At 39.2% G+C, this 20,226-nt stretch overlaps 1 protein-coding gene across 2 annotated transcripts in view; it reads right to left on the bottom strand.

Annotated features, from left to right (window-relative positions):
- MBOAT1 (membrane bound glycerophospholipid O-acyltransferase 1) overlaps window positions 1–20,019 on the bottom strand; it is a 138,482-nt gene extending 118,463 nt beyond the window's left edge. Inside the window, exon 1 of one of the 2 annotated variants that reach the window (XR_002324607.2) lies at window positions 19,541–20,019. Coding sequence is in view for 1 of the 2 variants with exons in the window: in XM_020986830.2 (XP_020842489.1) it covers window positions 19,541–19,639 (99 nt within the window). In the remaining variant the exon portion in view is untranslated. The remainder of the gene's footprint in view (window positions 1–19,540) is intronic. The other variant, XM_020986830.2, reaches the window with a different exon arrangement.
- Window positions 20,020–20,226: the final 207 nt, after the last annotated feature.

Raw genomic sequence — 20,226 nt, 5'->3', positions numbered from 1 at the left:
TAGTAAAGAACTTCTTGTCACTATGCAAAGACTTGGCTGAAGAATAAACCACAGGGATTACTTTCCCCGCTTCAGACCTGCCATCACTGCCTTTCACCCCATCTCTTCACCTCCAACAAACACTCACCAGGGAGTAAATTAACAATGACTCAGCAGGACACTTCTGAAAGCTTTCTGGCAGGAACTATGACAAAGCTTCAATTTCAAATTTCAGCTGAATATTCACAGAGAGTCCTTATGCCTCAACACACTGTTACCCAAACAATTCACCGAAGCAGGACTCTATATTCTCTGGTGTGTTATGAAGCACTTTTTTCCACCATTTCTTAAAATGGTAGAATGAAGGTGAGAGGCCAGATGTTGTAGTAACCATGGTATGGGAAAGGATGGATAACGACCTATAATTATTATTGTTGTTGTTATTCATTGCTAAGCTATATTGAATGAAAAGCTTTCAAAATATGGAAACCTAGCAGAAGAGATAAAAACCAGGTGGGAACGGGATGAGATGCAACTCCTCCCTGTTGTCCCCTCTGCTATTGGAGTTGTACCAGGGATGCTTCCAGTAAGCCCACAGAGAATTAGTTTAGAATCTAATATTTTTATTCAAGCACAAAAAAGTCATTTTTTCCCCTATCTATGCAATAGTCCACAGAACATGAAATATAAAAGAATGATACTGGGATAGTGATTTATCTCAGGACCATTCCTAACTGAACCTCAGTGAAGAAAGATAAGAACAAAATAATAATATTAATAGCTCATACTTACATAGCACATTATGGTTTTTAAAATGTTTTATGTACATTGGATTTCATTTATTTGGAATACATAAAATTCATATACATATATATGATACATATTATATATATATATATATTATATATACTCATATACATGTGATTACATAAATACATATGTCACATAGACTGGGGACCAAATCATCCCTCCTTCAAACCTCTCCCTTTTCCTTCCAATCAACCAGACTAAAAACCTTGGTATCATCCTTGGCTCTCTCTTGATCATCGATATCTGAACAGTCGCCAAATCTTGTCAATTCTATGTTCTAGTCAAATCTTGCGTCTATTGTCTTCTTCCCACTCACACAGCTTTAAGCCTAGTGGGACTTATCTGAAAAACTCTTCTAATTGTTCCCCCTGTGTCTCTCTCTTCTTCAATTCATCAACCACATATCTGCCAAATTGACATTCCTAAAACCCAGATCTATGTCACCCCATCCTACTAAACAATTCCTCAGTGGCTTCCTATTGCCATGAGAATAAAATACAAAATCCTTGGGCTGGCATTAAGAGCCCTCTACAATCTGGCTGCCACCTCCCTTTCCAGTCTTATTCCACAATACCCCCCTTCACACACTCTCCCTTCCCATCAAACCGGTTATCTAGCTGTTTGCTCCTTGCACAAAACATTCTAGCCTCTTCCTCCATATCTTTGCACAAGTTGTCCCTCATGTACTCCCTCCTCACCTCCACCTTGTAGAATCTCTAGCTGCCTTCAAAGCAGAGCTCAGGCATTAACTCCTACACGCCTTTTCCAAATTCCCTCTCTCTCCCTCCCCCACCCAGTTACTAGCATTCTCATTCTCTTGGAATTGCTTGTCTCCTACAATTGTCTGGTACTCATTTGTGGTTGCTGCTTAGTCATTTTCAGCTGTCAAGACCCCTTGTGGGGTTCTCTTGGCAGAGATTCTGGGGCAGTTTGCCCTTTCCTTCTCCAGCTCACTTTGCAGATGAGAAAACTGAGGCAAACAGGGTTAAGGGACTTGCCCACACAGCTAGTAAGTGTCTGAGGTCAGAGGAAGGTGAGTATCCTGACTCCAGGCCCAACACACTATTCACTGTGCCACCTAGTTGCCCTATTGTACTTACTCACTTATTGTACATATTGGCTACACAAGTTAGAATATAAGCTCCTTGAGGGCTGGGACTGTTTCCTGTCTGTTATCAGCATCTAGCATGTGTCTTGCATACAGTAAGCACTTAATAAATGTTTTTTAAACTGAATAGCACATAACTAGGGGTAATGATGGTAAGATAGAGAAACCAAATCTGTGGGGTTTTGTCCTGGTCACTGGAAAACAGGACCTGACTTGCTCACTTAAAGCTTGGCAGGGAATAACTAAGTAATTAAGGACTAACACTATACTTATTCAGCTGGTCATCATTTACTTACACTAAACAAATCATCTCTATAACTCTGTGTGTGTGTGTGTGTGTGTGTGTGTGTGTGTGCTTACAATGTTAAGAGAAAGAGAAAACTGCCCAAGGCAAAAATTGTGAGAATGGAAAAGGTCACAGCAGATTTATCTAGTAAAGAAAACTTTGAATAAGATTTCCAAGTATTCTGTTATTGAAATGTTTAAGGTCTGATCTACATAATGGTGAATATTCACATGAAAAGGGCAAATCTCTCTCTCTCTGGTACCAGGGCATGGAAGGTAAATTAACCTTTCTTAATCTTCCCATAATAGTGCCCCTCCATCTCTGATCGAAATGCTCACATAGGCTCTTGGCACTATGGGAACACCCTCACACCTTCCCATAAGCAACAATACAGATAAGACCATAGGGTCTGACCAGATGGACCTCACTTTGGAGGAGCTAATCTGAAAAAAAGAAGGTTTTTTGTGACCCAAGTATCAAGTTGGATTATTCTTTTTCTGGGAAATAGGAAAAACTATTATAATATCTTACAAAGATCTTATTACCTTTTCCTTGCATATAGATGGTATCCATGATACCTAATCAACATTTTTTAACTGAATGGGTGGGGAGTTATGGATACTTACATAATAATTACATAGGATTGCAGGTTAAACTAGATGGCTTTCTAGTAGGCCAAAAGGGAGATTGGGATTACAGAAGCAAACTGACCAGAATGTACAGCTTAGCCAATCACAGTGAAGGCAACGAGGGAGGAGGAATGTCCTGCCCTGGGAACATGATTCCGGGATCACATAGGTTAAGGACTAACACCAACTAATCTGTGTTGGGTAGTTTTCTTTGACTTACACTTGCCTTTAACCTCCTTAATGTAATTTCTGAATTTACATTTTCTTTCTTTTGTAAATAAACCCCCTAGGAGGAAAAAAAAAAGCACACCAACCTTTTTAATTTTTTTTTCTACCAACCTCACCGAAAAGTTAGAAGGGAAATGGGAGGAAGCAGGGTTAGCACTACAGCCAGAGTATTCAAACATAGTAGCAGTGGCAGAAGAGAGAAGGATAATCAGCTAAATCAGTGACAAAGGTCAAGGGCTTTGTACCTCAAACTAGACTTTCAAAAATAAGTGGTCTAAATTACATCATATAGAGATCCCTAGTTAGAATTTCCCTGTGTTATGAACCAAGAGGAAAGCTGAGATCCTCAGAATCCTGGAGTAGGTCATTCCCAAGAGTAGCCAGAACTACAGTATGATTACTATAACTTCCTCTGAAACATTATCCAAGTCATACCCCCTTTATGGGCTAAAAAGCCTGGCACATGCCTCCAAAGTGCTGTGCCCATGAATGGGACAAAGCAAGATCTACCATCTGAAAGGGGCAGTAAGTAGGCCTAGAGTCCCTGATTGCCATTAAGCACAAGACTTTTCTTTTTATTTGAATGTATCTTAGGTCTGCAAGGGTCCTCTACTTCACAAACCAATGGATTGAGTAGCTGGTAAAAAGTATGTGTTGGTGATAAGTTTGAATGGACAGTTTGACTTTCTAAAAAAATTAATTCCAAAAAACAATCTAATTAGTGATTTATGAACACACCCAAGTTAACAACGTCAGCATTTCTATGATAAGGAATAACATTTAAGTGATAAGAAGAATCAACAGAATTCTTTCACACTCCAAGGGCTTAATGACCTCTCATTTTACCCAGACTTCACTAACTCTCCAATACAGTCATTTTTGTAGGGTTTTTTTTTTTCCCTGCCTAGTCCCAATCACCTTTCCCCCTGTATTGCCTCTTTACCTTCTGGTAACAAATGTTTGTTGCTTACCCCTCTCCTCCCAAAAAAAGAGCTTTCCCTTAATCCTCCTATGTCCTTAAGATATTACTGTCTCAATCTCCTCTACTCTCCTACTAAATTTCTAGAAAACTTAGGCTATAATTGCTGCCTCCACTTCCTTACCACCCACTCATCCCTCAATCCTCTTCAGTTTGGTTTCTATTCCTTACCAGTACCACTATCGAAACTATTCTGTCTATAGTTACCAGAAACCTTTTCATTGCCACATCCCATAGCCTTTTCTCAATCATTCTCCTCTTTGATATTTCTGTAGCATTCGGCATACTTGAATCCTCTATAATCTCTCCTGCCTTGGCTCTATGACATTCATCTCTCTTGGACCTCTCTATCTCTTTCCTCCTACTCTCTAAATATGAATGTCCAGTAAGTTTCTATCCTCAGTCCTCATCTTTTCTCTTGTTATACTCTCCATTGGCAAGCTTATCTACTCCCATGGCTTCAATTAATCCCCTCCATGCAAATGACTCCAAAATGTTTATATCCTGTCTCAATTTCTCCTCAGTTCCAGTCTTTCACGTCCTAATCTCAACCTGCATGCCAACACGTGTAAGAACAGGGGCTCACACTCAACAAGTCTACAATTGAACTCACCTTTCTCACCAAACTTGTACTTCTTTATATTGCTTGATTATGCCACTCGTGACCCAATCACCTGGGCTTGAAACCTTAAGAGTTCTACTTAACTCCTCCCTTTACTTCACCCCATCCTCACCCCTACCACAATAAACTGCCAACTTCCATCAGCTCTACTTTGACAATATCTATTGCATCTATCCCTTCTATTTACTTCACCACACCCTGATTCAAGCCTTTATCACGTTTCACATGGAATATCAGAACAGCCTCCTAACTGGTGGCCTTCCCTTCATTATCTTCCTACTCAATTCAACAAACATTTGTGTTTAGTGGATACAGTATTGAATTTGTAATCAGGAAGATCTGAGTTCAAATCTTGCTTCAGATAATTATTTGCTATATGATTCCCGACAAGTCATGTAACTTCTTTCAACCTCAGTTTCCTTATCTGTAAAATAGGATAGTCATATCTATAGCGTTTACCTCTGAGGGTTATTGTAAGGATCAAATAAAGTGCATGTACAGCACTTAACAAAACCTAAGAAGTGACAACATAAATACCTATTATTATGGTGATTAACCACCTACTACATATGAGGCATTGTGCTAGGTACAAAGGAAAGAGACCTCAAAATGGTGGCAAAACATATACAAAAGTAAAATACCAGGAAAACTGAGGAGAGAAGGAGCATTAACAATTGGAGAGATCAGGGAACTCTTCACAGAGGAGATGGCACTTTAAGAGAGAAGAGGAGAAGTACATTATTAGTATGAAGGAAGAGCTTTGTTAATGCATGGAAGCAAAAGACAGAATGAAGTGGAAAGTCACTAATCTTGTGGCTGGAAGGCAGAACCCTCAAAAGAGAACTATGAAATAAGCTCCAATTCATCGTCCATATACATATACATATATACATATATCCCAAAGTAATATTCCTATTGCACTGATCTGATCATGGTTATTGCCCTGATCAAAAACCTTCAATGGCTCCCCATTGCCTATAAGCTGGCACTTAAGACCCTCTACATTCTAGCTCTAACCAGTTTCTACAGTCTTATTTCATTCTCCTCTTTAAAAGAATCTGAGAGGGAAAGCCTGATGAAGGATATTTAGATGAAGATCAATTCAGGAAGAAGTAGAAGCAATATTGTGATGGGAACATACTGCAACCAAACAGAAGGCTTAAAAAAAATGGATGAAGGGTTCTGGATCCAGATTACAAAGCTGAAGGCATGGTATTAATGATAATTTCAATTAGTTATACATATTCCAGAAAAAACTTTCTGATCAAAGTAAATTCCTGACTTGATTTGATGATAATTTTAATTCTTCAAAAAGTAGAATAAGCAATGAGGGGAATCATTATTTTGAAACCTGCTTTTGATAGGAACCTTCACAAAAAGTGACCAAAATGCCTTAAACCTACCAGTGAATAGGGCAAGAAGTTGATATACACTCAAATTTCAGGAGAGGGTAACACAAAGAATCCAGAGAAAGGATAAGTAGGGCCCCATGATCTAAAATTCTATGGAGGAAGTCAACTCACCAGGGATAAGATGTGCTCAGGAATGGAATCTTGACAATACAAACACAAATGATTCCAACTGGGAGTAGGGGTGAAGGGGTAGGGTGAGGAGGGGAAACTAGCTAAAGAAATGGATTTGGCCATACAAATAACTAATCTACCAACTTAGCTTTATATAAGACATATACAAATGAAAGGAAAGACTGGTAACTAGCAATAAGTATGAACAGAATGCTAAAATTCAGAACAAACCTAGACCTTAGCAATGCTGGAGTCAAAAGAAAGATCAAAGGAGGAAAAGGACAACTATTCATGGTAAGTGGGACCATAATAATGATTAGCATGGAGAAAAACAGTTTCAATTTCTAACAAAGACATTACTATTCAAATTGAGAAATATGGAATAAAATAATCCATAGCAAACTGAAAATTAATGTATGAGGAGATGGCAAGGAAGATTAGCAAGTCTGGATTAATACATCTCAGAGTACTGAAAAAAAAAAGGAGCACAGTGCTCTGTATAACAGGCATTTAATAAATGATTTTTTAATAAAACAAAAGAATGAACAAAATTAAAGGTGCAATTGTTGAGCTGCTATTGAAAGTCCTGAAAAACTTGTGGGAAATAAGAAGTGCTAAACTAAAAATGGGCAGACATTGTCCTGATTTTTAAAAAGAAGGGAAGGGAGAAGAGGTTAGTTCTTTATCTCTAAGCCAGTGAACTGGAATTCAATTCCTGACAAAATTCTACAACATACTACTTAAGGTATTATCTGTGATCACTGATCACTAAGAGCCAGCAGAAGATCATAAGGAAGAAGTCATGCCAAAAGTAAATCCATTTCTTTTGACAGGGTAAATAGACAAGAAGACCAGGGTTAAGCAGTAGACACAGTATACCAGCATATATGTATTTCAATAAGGCATTTGACAATATATCTCACAACAGCTTTACTAACTAAATGAAGAGAAGTGAGTGGCATGATTAAAGAGCTCTTTAATCTTCAGATTAACAGATTTGTAACAACTTGATCCAAAAGAGAGTCACTATTGGATCAATATTGGGCTGAAAAGTGGTATCTAATGGGATGCCCCAGAGAGTTGTCTTAGACCCTATCTTGATAAATAGAAAGATAGAGAGATAGATCTTAAATAAAGATATAAAGGGCATGTGTATCAAATTTGTGGATGGTATGAACGTAAGTTCCCAAAAAATCTCAAGAGGCTAGAAAAAAGCAAAAAGACTGAATAGGGATAAAGGGGTTCAAAATATCAATTTCCCAAGAATAGAATGAAAGACATGGAAAATTGGATTAGAAAATAGTTGATGTTTAAAAAAAAACCACAAAGAAAGATAGGAAGGAAGGAAGGAAGGAAGGAAGGAAGGAAGGAAGGAAGGAAGGAAGGAAGGAAGGAAAGAAGTAAGGAAAGAAGGAAAGAAGGAAGGAAGGAAGGAAGGAAGGAAGGAAGGAAGGAAGGAAGGAAGGAAGGAAGGAAGGAAGGAAGGAAGGAACAAAGCAAGCAAAACGGGCACGCGTGACCTTAAGCTGAATTAATGAAGAGTGTCTAGAATGTAGAAGGTGATAAACCTGCTTTATTCTGCCCTAGCCAGAGCTCATCTAGGGTAATGTATCCAGTTGAGAGTCACGTTTTAGGAAGAACACTCACAAGCTGAAACATGAAGACAAACCAAGATGGTGAGTCACCTTAAAACCTTCATTCAGAAATCAATTAAGGGGAGCAGCTAGATGGTGAAGTGAATAAGATCACTGCCTCTGAAGTCAGGAGGACCTGAGTTAGGAGGACCCAAGTTCAAATCCAGCCTCAGACCAAACACTTGACACTTACTAGCTGTGTGACCCTGGGCAAGTCACTTAACCCCAATTGCCTAAAAAAAAAAATCAATTAAGGAAACTAGGATTTTATCTTTAAGAAGACTTAGGAGAAACATAACTGAAACTAGGATTTTATCTTTAAGAAGACTTAGGAGAAACATAACTGTATCCAAATATTTGAAAGGCTGTTATACATAAGACTTGTTTTACTCAACCTCAGAGGACATTAGCAATAGCAATAGACAGCAGTCAGAAACAGATTTTGGCTCTATATAAGGAAAAAGTTTCCTAGTAATTAAAGCTATGTTGAAGTAGTAATGGATGGCCTGAGGAGCTAGAGAGCTCCCCATGCCAAGGGACCACTTATCAGAGATGTTTCATAGTGTTTGTGCTGTAGAAGCAAGAAAAGTTTTAATCAAAGGACTTGGATTTCAATCTCAGCTCAACTACGTATTGCCTGTAAACTTAAACAGGATACAACTTCTTAAGAATTCAGAGTTTTTGGGTGGCTAGGTGGCACAGTGGATAGAGTGTCGACCTTGGAGTCAGGAAGACCTGAGTTCAAATCTAGTCTCAGACACTTGACACTTACTAGCTGTGTGACCCTAGGCAAGTCACTTAACCCCAATTACCTTACCAAAAAAGCAAAAGAAAAGTTTCTGATTTTAAAAAAAATTCAGAATGTTCTTTAAAATGAAGGAATGGACTAGATCAAAGGTGTCAAACATGTAACCTCCCCGCATGTTTAAAAAGTAATTGGGAAATATTTAACAAAATACATTAAAATACAATAGCTCATAAATAATATTGATATGTGGTTTTCTAAGTCAATATGTGGCCTGTATGGTTTAGTGGACCTGTTTTTGGGTGAGTCTGACACCACCAGACTGAACGATCTCCAAGGCCTTTTCCAGTTTTAAAGTCTGACATTTATATCCTATGAGGTAGTGTCCTTCAGGTCCTAGTTTTTCCAGCTAGCTATCAACGAGTCTCTGATAATTACTAAGTAAATTTTTTTTGGTAAGGCACAGAAAACTTCAAACAGCCCCAATTCACAAGACTCTTCCTTGTATCTATTTCCTACTACATTTATTCTTCTCCTTGCTTTTCTCAAACACTTGCCAGATTCACCACAACTGTTTTAAAAAATTTAATGACCAAATAAGACAAACAAAAATACAATATTTTGGATTTGAACAGTTACAATTATAATGGAAAGATGACTTCCTGGCTCTTTCATAAGCTGGCCAGTTTCTAACTCAACATACTAGAGTCTACCTTTTTAGTGCATTCTATTATCAACTAGACCCGGCATTATTCACCAATGACCATACATAACCATAATTTATTTCTGGAACTGATAAGTAAAGTCCCACCTTCTATCTTGATGAAAAAAAGTGCCTCTACTTCTTTTATTCTGCAGTTTCATTGTACTTCCTCTGTTAAATTGTAGTAATCGTGCTGATAATCAAACCAGAAAAAGAAATACAGTGTACCTATCTGTAAGTCACTCTGAAAGCCTTAGTGGAAAGGTTATAGAAAATTGAACCAAAAGAAGTTTGCATAGGAAACCTACCTGTAAAACTGGGGAGTTGGGAGAGGGGGCAGAAACTAGAAGAGGAAGAGTCACAAATCAGCAGAATTATATTAATTTAATTAATTAATTAAAATTATAATGTAGAATTCTCTCTTTGTAACAGCCCCCTCCCAACATACATATATGCCCACAGAAATATATGTATATGCATACATTCCTTTTACCTTCTCCCTCTCACATAATTGAATAAAATATCTCTGAAGGTTGACTCATGTAACTTCTGATTAGCTCTCCACTGAAAACTCCTATTGGACATGAACTAGAATAATCTTTTCCTATTAACATATGTATAGAAGTACCTCGCATAGTGTCACACATATAGGTACATAATGAATACTAGTTCTATATTGACCAGTAAGGTAAAAAATGATGAAAGTAGATAACATCCATCAGTAATCAATCCTAGTTAGTGCTTGAAGGAAGAGAGAAATATAAGTGAAAACTTTTAGGCACCATCTCAAAGAAACAAGAAAATAAAGACAGTCATACTCTTTTTGGGCCAGTCTAGGAAAAAGCATCAGGATAGCTTCAGAATGTACATGATTACACATGTGTAATCTATATCAAACTGCTTGCCTTCTCAATGTGGGGGGAGGGAGGGACAGAAGGAGAGAATTTGGAACTGAGTTTTAAAAATGAATGTTAAAAATTGTTTTTACATGTTACTGGGCAAAAACAAAATAAAACACTTAAAATTTTAAAAAAAAGAATGTTCTTAAAAAGAAATGATATGGCACTTTGCATCCATTTTAGAAAGAAGTTGTTGTTCAGTCATGTTTGACTGTTTGTGACCCCATTTGAGGCTTTCTTGGCAGAGATACTGGAATAGTTTGCCATTTCCTTCTCCACTCATTTTACAGATAAGAAAACTGAGGCAAACAGGATTAAGTGACTTGCCCAGGGTCCCACAGCTAGTAACTGAGGTCAAATTTGAACTCAGGAAGATGAGTCTTCCTGACTTCAGGATCTGCACTATACCACCTAGCTGACCAGAAAGAGATTCCTTAGAGCTAATCTAGATCTTCTGTTTCTTCTATTTTTGACCTCAATGAAAATGAAATGAGAAAAGCCAGTATAGCAGGGCACTGACGTAGATTTTTAATGCATTTAGGGTTCTGTGTAAGTACACATGGAGAAGGGCTGAATATGAAGGAAAACTCTTCCCCCTCATCCAATGGCCTACCGAACACCACCATCCTTACTCAGTTTGGGGAGAATGGAGAATTTAATATTTCCAAAATGCCACAGAAGCCTAGAAAAAAACTGAAATAGAACTTGTAGTAAACAAACAAACAAAAAAAGAGCCAAATATCCAAGATTGTTCGAAAGAGCATTGGAAACAAGGAAGTCTGAGTTCAGTGACATTTACAGGTTAAACTGCCTCATAAAATTTCACAAGCTATCTTGGAATTTAGCAATTTCCTGCTATCCCCACTCAGTGAATCACTTGCCCCACCCCATTATGTTCTGCACCTCTATGGCTGTACTGTATTTCAGGCCAGAACTACAGAGAAAATAGTGATTTAGGCACTGGGCCTCTGATTTCTCTGATATCATAAATTCCTGGATGAGGAGACTCCCTCTATTCATCAACCGCCTCTGCAAATGTTAGTCTTAAGAGAATTTTCTGGGGCACTGGGTGAGTGAGTACCCAGGGTCACATAATCAGTTCGGCAAAACCTGAACTCAGGTGTTCCTGACTCCAAGGCCATTTCTCTAGCCACTGCCTTATGCTGCCTCTCACAGCTGCGGAATGGTAAATGAAATTAAGCTTAAGGAATACACATTTTTTCCTCATTGAGATTACTAAAAGTTTAGGAAAAATCAAAAAGAGCCTTTTCATTACTAGTTCTTTTTCACAAATTAAGAGATATCGTCATCAAATTTTTTGTGTGTAAGAGTGTTACATTTTATTTGAAACAAAATTGAAAATAGCAAATTATTTACAAAAGTATGATACTTGAGAAATCCCCAGCAAATGCAACATAAAATCTTATTTCAAAAATATATTCTTTGACCATTTTAAGATATTATGAACTTTGAAAATCCACTATAAATCAACATCAGTATTATTAATGTAGAAAAATTGATTAAATACCAATAACTTTTGAGAGTTAAACTATGAGTTCCTAGGAAGGTGGCAAATAATTCACCAACTGTAACCCTTATGTGCAATTGAAAAATACTTTATAAGTGGATGAATAAATCTTCCCCCTTTGCACACAATGACATTTGTTGATCCCAATGGGATCAGTTCTTCTACAGAATATATTTTTAATCAGTGAAATCTATATTAAGTAATCTTCCCTATTTTTTCCTTAGGTGAGAGTATTACAAAACACTGAATTGAATTACATTAATACAACTATAGGCCATTTTCTTGTTCATTGATTGAGGGATTTTATTTTCTTAAACTAGAAAGACTCCAGGAAGCATTAACCTGATACCATGATCCAGTCCCCAGTGGTGGGGGAACTGTCCTTAATTATCAAATCGGTAAGTGTAAATTAATTACCAAATGCCTAAAGTATAAAGTAATTACAGAAATTATAAAGGGGTTCAGAAAAGCAACCCCCTTGGGGAAAAAAGGGCCCAGAGGGTGTAAATAAAAGACAGACAAGCATTGGGAAGTAGGAGGAACTGGTATCCTAAGCCTTGCTTACTCACTAAATCCAGAACATAATATCTCAGCTTTATTAGTAGCCTAGGAGCTACAGGCATCACTAAAATAGGACCTTCATGGGAGAACTATAGTGCATACTGGCTTAAATAGGGATGGAAATCAGCTTTTTTCCCCCGCTTCCAGTAGAGGACATATGGAGAACTCAGGCTCAAAACAATGATGGTAACACGGTTAAAGACCAGTGCTTTCCAAAATGATATCTTGCCCTAGGAGACCTGAGACCAATTGGAGGGTGGGAAGATGAGTGGCATCCATGCTCCATAATAACCAATCTTGGGATTTGTCTTCAAAACAACAGGACCTATTCTTCTCCTCCAACATTCCTCTACTTTCCTTCCTCCCTAAACTGTGAAAGTTCCCAACCTCCCCACTTCTAAAATGAGAGTCAAACCCTGAGGGCACTTATGGAGAGGGGAAAGACCTAAACACTAAAGAGGATAAAGCAGCAACTGTCTAGGTGCCATAAGGAAAAAACTCCTTCCCTTCTGGGACAGCAGCCCCTTGACCCCCAAATCACCTCAAGGCTTTAGCAGGCACCTTTTGGAGGGCTCAGGCTCCAGGGAGGTGAGCAATTGATAGGAGTCCTACCTCACCCCTTTTCATTTTAGGTGTGACAGAATGAGTCACACAGGATGAGTGGGCAGGGTAGGTCATGACCTCTCTTATAGATCTCACTACACTGGCTTTGCTCATAAAAAACCACCCCTCATTTCCTGAACTTCCTTATTTCTGTCAAAGACACCACTATCTTCAGGGTAAATTCAGTATCATGTTCTTGATTCCTCACTCTTCCTAATGCCACAGATCCAATCAACTGACAAATCTTTTTGTTCTGCCTCCATAATATCTCTCAAATCGGTCCCCTCCTCACTCTTCATAGCCACCACAGTATTTCAGGCCCTCATGACTTCTTCCATGGACTATGGCCTCATAATTGGTCTTCCTGACTCAAACCTCTTCCAGCCTCCACACAGCTGACAAAGTGATTTTCTCAAAGCAAAGGTCTGTTACTCCTACTTAGTAAACTCCAGTGCCTCTAGTTACTCTGAGATCAAATATCGTTTTATCGTTATCTCATCCTTTTAAAATTCCTATTTATGGGTAAGATTTGCAAGGCACATAACTATTAAGACAGTAGATCACGAACATAACTTTTAAGCAAAAAAATATGTTGATAAGGGTACATGTTTTAAAAAAAAGTTTGGAGGTCATTCTTCTAAGAAACCCACGGTCCTAAAACAGAATAGAGGTAAATGCCAAGTTAGGGATAATAAGGAAAAAAAAGCTAATCCCAGACAAAACAACTAGCTAGTAAATCTGCTTCAGGTAAACCACTGGGGACACAGAGTGCAGATCAAGGATGATATTCATTCATACAGCTTCCAAGGAACAGGAGCAACAGGAAAATAAATGAAATCTCTGTCAGAGCAGAGAAAGAATACCTGAAACAAACTGGAGGAATATTTAGGCCAGAAAGGGAAAGGTCTTTCTCATCCAGGGAACCAGGAATGGAGGTAAGAATTTAAAAGAGCTCAGAGCCATTATCAAGAAGTTAAAGGAAATTCCCATGAAATCTTTACAGAAAAGTCTAACATCCCAGCAGCTAGGTGGCTTGGTGATAGAGGCCTGCAGTCATGAAGACCCAAGGTCAAATCTGTCCTCACACACTTACTAGCTTTGTGACGCTGGGCAAGTCACTTAACCTGTTTGCCTCAGTTTCCTCATATGTAAAATGAGCTGGAGAAGGAAATGGCAAACCACTCCAGCATCTTTGCTAAGAAAACCCCCATCTGGGGTCATGAAGAGTCAGACATGACTGAAACAACAACATCTAAAGGAAGAAATGATCGTAAGATTGTTCTCCACCACGCACTCCTTGCCAGGTAGGACCTTTGGTCATCATGGTTTCAGGAGACAGCTATCTGGAACCCAGAAGTCAAAATGGGAATGTTATGTTTTCTTTTTAAATGGTGAGAATACGTATCATCACTGAGTCTGCAACATAGTAATGCATGCAAACATATTAATGCATCGAGAAATTCTAGCACAGAACATCATCCCACCTGGCAAGAAACTTTATCTCGAAATTAACCTTTACTCATAATCAACATCAATACATTGATAGGAATGGTCAGCACTTAAAATCCACTGGCATATCTGTCAGGAACTGAGTCACCTCCACACCCTAATTAAGTTATCAGAATAGTCCCTTAGTTTGCCTAGGGTAAGTGTGCCCTTTTTTTGTGACTGTTGTTCATATCTGTGAGCATGGAAACTCTCTACCACTTCAGGACTTCATTCAATGCTTCTCCTATACAATGAGTACTGAATAAATGAACATTGAGTAAATACCTAATTACTGTATGTATGACAGGCTAATATTCAACCCATATAGCTGCCCCAACTCGAGAGTCTCATCAATCGATTCACTGAGTACCCACCAGGCCCTATAGATTTGCTAAAGGCATTAGATCCTAATATCAATATGTCGATAAACAATAAATACTTCTAGGCAATGAAATCATTTGGTAGTACTCATAACTACTAAAACCCAGATTTAACAATACCGTGCCTTGAGAATCAAATGATATGACATAGGGCTATTATTATTTTTACTGTGCTGTGGGTGTCCAGTTGTTACATCCCATAGGTAAACATTCTACTAGTCATCATTTAGGTCATGTACCACCCTTCATGACCCCATTTGGGGTTTTCTTGGCAAAGATACTGGAGTGATTTGCCATTTCCTTCTCCAGTGAATCCATTTTGTCAGGCAATCAGAGATTAAGTGACTTGCCCAGGGTCATATAGCTAGGAAATGTCTGAGGCTAGATTTGAACTCAGGTCTTCCTAACTCCAGGCCCAGGACTCTATGCACTGAACCACTCACTGCCTTTATCCTACTATTAACTTTAACATAATCCATACAACTAGAGAATGTGTTCCATGTTGCAAAACTGGAAGGCTGGCAAATAAATTAAAAGATAAAGTATATCCTAGCTCTGAGCCAAATCAAAATAGAAAATGAAATCAATTAGCTGGGTACTTTAAGAGGAACATTTTTTCATGAGTAACCTAGAAAAGTGAAATGTTTTGGCTGAGTTACCCTAATAATTGCTTCCAACCTCCATGTTAGCTGGGGAGAACGAGACTCAATATTTCAGAAATGCAGACTACCTCTAAGTGGTATATGAACAAGATGTCTAGATCATCGTGCATCTACTCTTTGTATTCTCATTAAAAAGGAGAATGTCATACTTAAAATTTATAGGGAAAATTTCAGATTTATATTACTAGAAATTAAAGCTCACAACTTCTTCAGTGAAGATAAAGCATACACAACAGCATTATATGTTTCAAGAAATTTCAGGAATCTATAAAATGGATAAATCAGGAAATTATCATTTACATTAAGAAATAATTCTTTATTCTGAAAGACTAGAGACTCCAATGACACATTAAGTGTTTAAAAGATAACAAATCACTGGTGCTAAGAGACCAAAGAAACTTATAGACAAGATGTATGGACTCATTGATAGTTGAAAACTAATCAGAAATTACGATAAAACATCTCTGAAATTAAGAGACACTGAAAAATTCAGCAAATTATTAGCTTCCTTCATGCAAGTCACTATGCCAGGCACAGCAAATGCAAAAATATTTATTATGAGAGTACTTTATAAATGACACAAGTCCTTGCTTTCAAGGGACATAAAGTTTAGTAGGGACATATATGCAAACAAGATTAAAGAATGAGAGGGATTTCATTTACAAAAATATGATTTATAAAGAACTTTTCAGGAACACAACTATTGTGTACCTACAAGTAGGCTTTAAAAGCTTCCTAACCCTGTGAAAACACAGGGACACTAGTATACTTTTGGCCATGATGTGAATTAGTCCAGCCATTCTAGAAAGCAATTTTGAATCATACCCAGAAAGTTATCAAATTATGCATACTCTTTGACCGAACTATACCATTACAAGGCCTATACCCCAAAGAAATCAAAGGAAGAGGAAAAGGATCTATGTGTACAAAAACATTTATAGTAGTTCTTTTCATGGTGGCCAAAAATTGGAAATTAAAAGGCTATCCTCCTTTTGGATAATGGCTAAATAAACTGTAGTATGTGAATGTAATGGAATATTAAGAAATGAAGAATATTAATATAAGAAATGATGAAATCGACAACTTCAGAAGAAACTGGGAAGACATTTGTGAACTGATGCAAAACAACATGAGTTGATCAAGAAGAACAATTTGTACAGTGAAAAAAGCATTATCGAGAGAAACAATTTTGAAAGACTTTAGAACTCTGATCGACAGCAGTGATAGATCATGAGTCCAAAAGAATGAAAAAGAAATACATCACTCACCTCCTTCTAGAGATATAATAAACTTCAAAGGCTGAGACACACATTTTTGTACATAGCCAATGTGTAAATTGTTTGGCTGGACTACAAAGCTACGTGTTGAGGGCTTGGGAGGGGGGCACTAACTTGGTGGGGGGAAAAAGGAGGGTCAGATTTTTTTTTATATATGCTAAATGAAAAATAAAAATAATAATCTATTTTAATGCAAAAAGAATAAAAGCTTTCTACCCTATTTTGCCTGCTAGATCCAATTTGGTCTGAGTTAAAATTTCATTCTTTAAGACTTCATATCCACTCAAGGCAGCTAAGTAGCACAGTGAATAGAGTGCCAGGCCTGGAGTCAGGAAGTTCTGAGTTTAAATCCAGCCTCAGAAACTTACTAATTGTGTGACCCTGGGAAAGTCATTTAACTCTGTTTGCCTCAGTTTCCTCATGGGTCAAATGAGCTGGAGAAGGAAATGGCAAACCTCTCCAGTATCTTTGCCAAGAAAACTCCAAATGGGGTCATGAAGAGTCAGACATACCTGACAAGATGGAACAACAACAACATCCACTCTGAGCCTTTATACTCAGAGTGACAGAAAGATTATTCTCTCAGGCTGATCATTCTGTAGTCTAGGCTACAGATAGCTCAAGTTTAAGCCTGAAGTAATTTTATGTAGTATCATGTATGTAATAGGTAGGCACTTCCAAAATATTGTGGAATTAAAATGAATTAGTCTTTGTTAATCCACTGGAAAGTAGAATTAATACCATCTTGATATAGGTAAATCTGAAAATTATTCCTCTCCTCCCCCTCAATAAAAATATCATGGTATTCTTCATTGATAACATTTCTTTCCTTAGGAAAGAAAAGACAGAAAGATGAGACTCTACCCAGATCACATTCAGATAGTTACTGGAAGCATGAGAAAAGGGGAAAAGAAAGCATAAGAAAAGCACTGAGCTACCCCTAAAGTAGTTGAAGGTGAAATGGGGAAAAAAAAAGTGAAGCTCCAAATTCCCAATTCTACACTCTAGCCAAGATCTCATCTTCTGTAGAAATTTACCCTAGATCTTCCAAATAAACTGATATGTCTTTCACTATCCTGTAACAAAATTTCTCAGATTGGGGGACAGCCCTTTTCTACACTGAGAGGTGGTAGGAGAGATGCACCCTAGTTACAGAGAAAAGTTTCAGTGTTTCCAACAGGTGTTTGGTAGTTGATAGAGAAAGTTGACTTTCTCACTCAAAATATTTCTCCCCAACTCTTTTTCTTCCAGTTCCTCTTTCAACTCTTTTCCGATAAGTCCCCTCCCCCTTTACCTCCCAAGCTTTCCTACTGTCTAAAATGATTTGCAGTGCTATAGATGAAGGTAGAGACTGGTTTATATAAGTCCTGAGGATTGGAGATGGGATGGTTGCCCTAGGAAAAACATCCAGAATCACTACAAATAAATAATATGAATATACATCTCTTTTTTAGGTAAAAGAGAAAGTCTCCATAAGTTGAAAGAATGAATTTTTTTTTAAAGCTATTCTTCCGGAAGGAACCTTTAAGATAATCTAGTCCAACACCATTGTAAAGATGGGGAAACTGGGACTTGGGGACATCTGATTCTCTTTGAATACATCAGGAACTTCATAAATGCTTGTTGAGTTTGATTGTACTGAATAAAATGACTTGAGGTCACCAAAAAAAAAAAAAAGCTGTTCTTGCGGAGGGAGAAAGGAGCTCAGTCTTCACAAGGAAACAGCTTTATTTTGTCAGTCCAGAAGGATTTGACGTATTTGTCTCTCTGTACAAGCAGCTGGCCACTCCACAGACTACTCCCCAATAGTAACTCATGACTTTAAAAAAATGCACACACAAGCTAGCATCTGTTCTATCTCCCAGTTTCCTGTCTTTCCGTTTTGAAACTTTTGATGAAGCCTTAGTCAGGTGGAGGTTACGGTCAGAACCTCACACTGGAGACAGTAGCAAGTTGGCTCATTAAACAATGTCTGAATAAGGCAAACTTAAGACTTCCTCCTTACTAAAGAAATTCGGGTAGAAGGGACAACAGGTGTAGTCATCTTTGAAAAGTGATAGAGTAAGAGCCCAACAAGTGAAAGGGAGAAAAGAGATGCCTGGCCAAAATGAAGAGGAGCCAAATAACAATGCACAAAGTACTACGGTACATTCATACTTCCCCAGTGGGCCCAAATCAACTCACCATTTTTTGCCATTTACATTTTATGTTCCTCGACAGTAACTAACTACCTCTCCCTAGCAGGGAGTAATCTTTTCTCTTAGCTCTAGAGATACTGAGAGCCACTGCCTCCTAATGGTAAGCGGCATCGGAATCAAATAGAGGCACTCCAAAGACTTCCAGACACCTACCTGTCTGGGAAGTTTGAGAAATGCCTTTTTTTTTTTACTTCACAGGAAAGTCCTCCCCCATTTAAAATTGAACGCATGCTACTGCGTCGATAACTAAATCAGACATCTCTGACAGTACACAGGTGATGAGGCCCTTAATTCTGAATAAAAAATAGTCCAGAGTCTTTCTTGTTGACATTTTGTTACCAGGGAAGAGATGGAAGTCGGGGGAGGGGCGAGAAGAGAAGGTAGGGGCAAAATGGGAAGGGGTCGCAAGGGATCGTTTAGGATCTAAAAAACTGAGGTTCACGCTTTAACCTGCCCCTGAAACTACACCCATTTCCTTTCAAAAGTAAATATTCCATTTGCAGAGTAACTTCTCACTGTTACAAAACAGGCCCATGTGTCTAGCCTGTTAGCAAAATCCGGGACGAGTTTAAGAGATTTAACTTTCTTCCCCCTCCTACAGAACACGTCTGTCTTTCTCCCCACCACCCATGCTCCAGAGTTCTACACCCGACACACGATCGCTGAAAAAGAGTCGCGCCTCTGTTCCCTGCTGTTACCTGGTCCAGCGGGATGCCCAGGAGGTCGCTGACCGGATGCAACAAGGTAGAGCCCGTGGTGCGGTAGGCAAGGCTGGACGGCGGCGGCTCTGTTGCCATTCTGCATCTTCGGGGGGGCTGTCGCGTCTGCCCCCACCAGTGCCACCCTTCCTGGTGTCTTCGCCCGGCCTGGGTGGGACTTGACCCCAGGGTCAGGCGAGCCTAGGGACGAAGCGAGGAGGCCAACCCTAAGTTGGGCTCCCGGTGGCAGCCGAGCAGAGCCGGAGGGAGGCGGAGGGGCTGCAGCGCTGGCAGCTGATGCGGGCACTGTGGTCAAGGCAGGAGAAGTTAGCCGGGTGGGGAGCCCGCTCTGCTTCCCGCTCCCCTCCTCTTCCCTCTTATTGGCCGCAGTGACCCAGGACAGCCCCGGCAGGGTGGGCGTTGGGGGAGCGGAGGGCGGGAGCCTGCAAACAGCAGAGCATTCCCTCTCTCGGTCCCGCCCTTCTCTGGCTCCAAGAGAGGTCGAAAGAGAATGAGAGAAGCCTCCGCCCCCGCGGCCTCACCCTCCTTCCGAGCTGGGAGTGAAGACTGCGCGGGCAGCCGGCGCACCCCGGTCCTGATCTCTCCACTAAGGCGTCGAGCCCAGACCTCCTACTGGGGCTCCGGTCCCTGCTAGGACTCCTTTCTCAGGGGAGCCCCTTGCCTCG

The sequence above is a fragment of the Phascolarctos cinereus genome, unplaced genomic scaffold, assembly GCF_003287225.1.
Source record: "Phascolarctos cinereus isolate Bilbo 61053 unplaced genomic scaffold, phaCin_HiC Scaffold_4;HRSCAF=312, whole genome shotgun sequence".
Taxonomy (NCBI): Eukaryota; Metazoa; Chordata; class Mammalia; order Diprotodontia; family Phascolarctidae; genus Phascolarctos; species Phascolarctos cinereus.
This window is presented reverse-complemented; position numbering and strand designations above follow the sequence as displayed.